This window comes from Solanum dulcamara, chromosome 3, assembly GCF_947179165.1.
Source record: "Solanum dulcamara chromosome 3, daSolDulc1.2, whole genome shotgun sequence".
NCBI lineage: Eukaryota > Viridiplantae > Streptophyta > Magnoliopsida > Solanales > Solanaceae > Solanum > Solanum dulcamara.
Genome location: NC_077239.1, coordinates 7,622,958 through 7,629,289, shown reverse-complemented (window position 1 = coordinate 7,629,289; position 6,332 = coordinate 7,622,958). Strand labels below are relative to the sequence as shown.

The 6,332-nt window shown below is 32.6% G+C and overlaps 1 protein-coding gene across 1 annotated transcript; it reads left to right on the top strand.

The window, feature by feature from the left end:
- The first annotated feature begins 3,877 nt into the window (after window positions 1-3,877).
- On the top strand, window positions 3,878-4,800 carry LOC129881518 (steroid 5-alpha-reductase DET2). Its single transcript, XM_055955705.1, has one exon. The coding sequence runs from the start codon at window positions 3,951-3,953 to the stop codon at window positions 4,728-4,730; it is 780 nt and encodes a 259-aa protein (XP_055811680.1). The 5' UTR covers window positions 3,878-3,950; the 3' UTR covers window positions 4,731-4,800.
- The last annotated feature ends 1,532 nt before the right edge of the window (window positions 4,801-6,332 follow it).

Sequence of the window (6,332 nt, the reverse complement as noted above, 5' to 3'; positions counted from 1 at the left end):
CAATACACGCATAGTTATTAAGTGAGTAAAATATTTAAAATACTCATTTAGCCTCATCGGACTCTTTCAAATCAACTCATTTAGTCTCATTGGACTCTCTTCAAAACTCAATCAAATCTGGCCTCATTGGACCCTCTTTCAAATCAACTCATCTTCAATCATCAAACTCTTCTCTTTAAAAATCTATATAAATCTCAAAATTTACATTTTTAAGGAAAATAATGCTCAACTTATTTATACTCCAAATACTCATGTTCAAAAATATTTAAAAGATTTCTCAAACTCAAATCATGCTTAAACTCTTTTTAAATCGTAGATAAAAATAATCATCCTTTAAAACTCAAATTAGTGTATAAATAATTTATGCAAAAATGTTCAAAAAAAACATTTATTTAAAACTCTTTCTCAAAAGATTATTTATTTTCAAAATACTCGTAAGACTCTAATCAACTCAAATTATGCACATCACATACCACAAAATCACATTAGACTCCAATCCACTTCATCACAAAACATCGTCAAATACCATTATTCACATCGTCACCAAACATCATCATCATCACATCATCATCAAACATTATCATCACATCATTGTCAAACATCTACTCCAAGACCCTTATTTTAGTCCTATGTTCAATTTATGGAAGCAAAAGGACATTTTTAACTATCCAATTCATTCTTTTCATTCCAATCAATACATATATACACAAAACCATCCACCTCAACTCAAGACAAATTATGACCAAAGAAATCTCATCTTGGGTTCATGTGAAGGAAACACGAATCCATACTCTCAATAAAACTCAACTTAAGAATATCGTCAACATCTATAAATCTATATACAAAGATACATTTGAAATCAATAATATAAAAGATAACTATTTAGTAACTCAAGTCATTAAAAACATCAATCTACTAATAGTCCTTAAAAACATCCTATAGTTTAGGAAAACTTTCAAGAAAACCTTCTTAGGAGGTTCAACTCTTTCACAACTCCTATCCAACACATCTATGGGCATATGGAAGAAATAAATCCATATTTTAGGTTAGCCTTACATACCTTGTTTGAACACTTGAAGAAACCTTGATGTTAGGTTTTCAATGGAAGGCTTGAATCCTTGAAACTCTTGTAGGCAATCTTTGTTGGAGAAGGATTTGAAGAAGAAGAGGAAGAAGAGAGGGAAAATTTCTAGGGTTTTTTAGAGAGAGAGAGAAGCTGAAAATAATGGTCCAAAATGCTCAAGGATGGTGTATCTATAATTAGGGAAAAAGTCCAAGTTGCCCCTCTTCAAAAATCTGAAAAATTGGGCAAAAACCTTGCTGGCGCTATAGTGGCGCGTCGCGCCACTGCAGCGCCAAGCCAAAATAGGCTTAAAACCCTGCACATCTAATAGTGGCGCGTCGCGCCAAGCCCCAAACTACTGAGGCTGTTTTCTGGCGCTATAATGGCGTGGGGCACCACTGGAGCGCCAAGCCTGAATTTCGCTTAGGCCTGAGTATTCCTTCAGTACTAGTCCGTAGTAAAATGGTCATAACGTTTGACTCCGAACTCCAAAAATTACAATCTTGGTGGCGTTGAAAAGAAGACTCAAAGACCTTTAATTTGGTAGGTCGTGGTCCACCCAGTTCATTATATTCTAGGAGATATGGTCGTTTGAAGTTGACCCTTATACTAACTCGTCCGAAAACTTAATCGATTGGAGTTCTTTGGACTCGACTTAGTGTTAGAGATCCCTTATGACCCCTAAACACATATAAACACTTCGAATACTTAGGAATTAATCCTAACTCATGTGTAAAACTACAAGTCCTTCGGTTCGAGTCTACACACACGTAAAGAAATATTTTAGTTTTTTGCGAAAAAATTTCCGGGGTGTTACAAGCACGGGCCCTCTTGGGATCCCCGAACTCCTTCTTCTCCATTAACTCCGCCTCCTTAACGGCACTAACCACTAACTGAAAGGAATCTCTATTTCTAGATACCTAGAATACCGACTACCTGATAGAATAAGTCAAATCTCTCACGAAACGGCGAACCCTTTCGATCTCATCATGGATGATAGCGGTGGCATGTCTGGCTAGCTAACAAAAGCGAACTTCATACTCAAAAACGGACATCTCATCCTGCCTCAGGCTCTCAAATCTGAGGCGACTCTCCTCCCTCACACTCCTAGAAATTTAATTTTATTTTAGATTAAATTTTAAGAAATAATAATACCCATTAAAATTATTTTATTAAAACTCATTCCAATTATTTAATTAGAAGTTTCTTGAAAAATGTACAACAACAATTGGCAAAAATTCTTTCATTTTTCGTTCTAGTATTTTCTATCTTATTTTCCTTGACAAAATTCCTTTTTTTCCCTTTTCTTTTCTAGTGTGTCTCTTTTTTTTTTTTGTAAATTTATGAATGAAACCAATAAATAATTAAATGAAATTAATTATTTCAGTTATTTCTCTTAGTAAAGGGACCAAATAGCTCTAGCTATGGTTGCACATTGCAATAGAACAGGCCACGTGAAACCAAATAGTGGAATTTAAATTCGGAAAAGGACCTAATATGTTTCTGAACCATTAAAAATGGTATAAAAATGTCTTTCATTCATCTATTGGGTCTAAAATAGCCTTGACATCCACCTTTATGTCCAAAAATGACTTTTTCTTTAACGAAAAAGGGCATTTTAGGCCCAATATATGGATGAGAGGCATTTTTGTACCATTTTCAATAGTTCAAGGGTCTTTTAGGCCCTTTTTCGTAATTAAAATTCTGTTATATAAATTTTGATTTATAATTAATTTTAAATAGTTAAATTGTAACCAATAGATGGTCGCCACGTGTTTAAAAAAACTATTCAAACTATTTAATTAAAATTTTGTTAAATAAATTTTGATTTATAATTAATTTTAAATAATTAAAATTATAGCCAATAGATGGCCGCCACGTGTTTAAAAAAATTATTCAATTTATTTAATTAAAATTTTGTTAAATAAATTTTGATTTATAATTAATTTTAAATAATTAAATTATAACCAATAGATGGCCTCCACGTGTTTAAAAAAATTATTTAAATTATTTAATTAAAATTTGATTGGCCTTTTATTTAACAATAAGATATTCATTTTGTTGAACCATTTAACTTTGCCAATCAAAAAATTATTCAATTTATTTAATTAAAATTTTGTTAAATAAATTTTAATTTATAATTAATTTTAAATAATTAAATTATAACCAATAGATAGCCTCCACGTGTTTAAAAAAATTATTTAAATTATTTAATTAAATTTTATTAAAGTTAAATGGTTCAATAAAATGAATATCTTATTATTTCCTTAAAAAATGGTTTGAAATAAAAATTACATTTCAATTAATGAAAAAATTATTTAAATTGATCGGATGACAATCTAAGTAAAAATATCAATAATAGAATGATTTTTTGGTTATAAAATAAAGGCATAATATATAGATGTGCCATTTAACTTGATCTCAACTAATTTTTATGTCATCTGATTTTGAGTGTGCATAAGTAGACACTTAACTTTATATAAAATTGAACAAGTAGATATATACGTCATATATGATATGACACACACCATGTAGAACACTACGTAGGATACAAAATAGCCATATATAACAAATGTGTTTATTTGTTCAAATGTATACAAGTTTAAATGTCTACTTGTGTACATCCAAAATTAGAGGGCATAAATGTTAGTTGACACCAAATTAAAGAATGTGTTTATATATTATTCCTAAAATAAAGTTGAGTGATTTTTTAAGTAAATTATTATATTAAGTTGAATGACTTTTGAATTACGAAACAAATTGAATTACTTTTTAAACTATTGAAAATTGAGTGACTTAGTGGAGTAGCTACATATAGTTGAGGAATGTAGATGGACACCTCTTTATCTTCGAAAATCCTACCTAACCAGATCACACATTCACCACCATGTTCTCTGATCAAAATCTTTATCACTACAGTCTTCTCTCTCTCTTCCTCATCGGACCACCCACCTTCCTCGCCTGTCAATTCCTCACCGCCCCTTATGGAAAACACCACCGCTCCGGTTGGGGACCCACCATTTCACCACCATTAGCTTGGTTTCTAATGGAAAGCCCTACTCTCTGGATTACATTCCTCCTCTTCCCATTCGGTAAAAATTACACCAACCCATTATCCCTTATCCTCATTTCTCCTTACCTTTTCCACTACACAAATCGGACCATAATTTACCCGTTAAAACTCTACTTCAACTCAAAGGGTGGGTCGCCGGCGACTGGTTTTCCGGTGAGTATTGCGTTGTTGGCTTTTGTGTTTAATCTCTTGAATGCTTATGTACAAGCTAGATGGGTATCGCATTATGCTGATTACGATTCTGATGAGTGGTTTTGGGTCCGATTTGCCGGCGGGATGGTGGTTTTCGCCGGCGGTATGGTGGTAAATGTTTGGGCCGATAAGGTGTTAATGGGCCTGAAGAGGGAAGGAGGTAGATATAAGATACCCAAAGGTGGGCTTTTTGAATATGTGAGCTGCCCAAATTATTTGGGAGAGATAGTGGAGTGGTTGGGCTGGGCTTTGATGACTTGGTCTTGGGCCGGGTTTGGGTTTTTTCTATATACTTTTGCTAATTTGGTTCCTAGAGCTAGTTTTAATCATGAATGGTATTTGCAGAAATTTGGAGAAGATTATCCTAGGAAAAGAAAAGCTGTTATTCCATTTTTCTATTAATAAGTTTTTAGAAGTGGATTATGATTTATGCAATGTAATGGCTTATGTTAATGTTATTATATTTGGACTATATGTGATTTCCCTTTAATTAGAGTTAGATTCCTTGATCTTTTGTTTCGGGCAATTATTTCGGATAATGCTTGCATCCTAAAACTTTGGTATTAGTGTGGCTGATTGTGCAGAGTTATATGCTGAAATGTCAGGTCGATCTGAGAGTTTTGCTCAGAGTGGCAAAATTAAATTCAATCTGCCCAACCTGTTTGATCTGTCCAGTTATTAATTCAATCCATTTCATTAAAAAATGGATTGATATGCAATTCAAATCGACTTGAGAGAAATTTTGTTAAAATATTTTTTTAAAAACCCTTTTTAAAAATTTGATATATTATATATAGCCAAAATAAAGAAAAATAATTTTATTAGGTATTAAATATTGTAAAAGAATAAATAAAATAAGTAAAACTTAATAAAAATTGGGTTGCGTTGAGTTTTGATCCATTTTATAATTCATTGCCTAATTCATTTTGACTCAAACAAATTTGTGTTGGGTTGGGTCTTGACTCGATGCTCAGTCCACTCTCTTTTCGATCCAATTACATTTGTAGTAGTAAGCTCATTTAGTTTCCTTGTTTGTTATCTTGATCCATTATGACCCACCCAAATTTGATCCAACTCGCCCATTTGTCACCTTTACGTGCAGCTATCATGAAGCTAGCTTGCGCTTGCACTGACGTAACTTGCAAACAACGCTGACGCTATATAGCTAGGCCTCCCTTCGCTTTAGAGTCTTAGGCATAACTCTTTTAGCCTAAGAAGAGTCTTGCTGTGAACGTGTGCACTCCTATCTATTGTTATAATAGGGAATCGTGTGATTTTTTCTATTTCTGTACTTTCTTGCTCTTATGGAGTGTTGTATTCCCTAGGTTATGCGATTATCATCATTGGCCTGACAGTATCACTTGAGCTTATTTCTTAGATACTTCATTGCTCCAAGCATGTATTGTGATTTATTGAACAACTGCTGATTTCGTTGCTAATGAAAAAAAAAAACATTTAACAGTTGAATAATGGGACAAATTACACTTCTGTGGTTTTAGTTCCCACACATTAACCATAGCCAATGTTTGGAATAAGAATAATTAATCTCCTCATTCATTCGATGTTAATCGAAGCCATAGTTAACCTTATAAAGTTCATACAAACTGTTGTGTTTCTTTTAGAGTTATATTTTATGTACTATGAAAAGTACACTGAAGCAGATGAACCAAGAGTTTCATTTCAATAAGATACCATCGACGATCATTTTGATATAGATAACTTATATATATCTCTTCATTTTTCATCATTTTCAAGTATTTGAACGCTTCCCAAGGTTTTATGAGGTATATTCTATATGAACGAAGGAGAAAAAGTTTCAGCAGCTATAGGATAGTTACAGTTGGAGATGCAAGTGAAAAAAAATGAAAAAGAAAACATTGTTATAGGAGTTTAACATGTACAAATTTTGAACTCTACGATAGTATTTTGCCTTAAGCTTCAAGAATTTTGCCCACGGTTAATGTATTGCTCCCTTGATGTGTTTAAATAATTGAACAAAAGCTA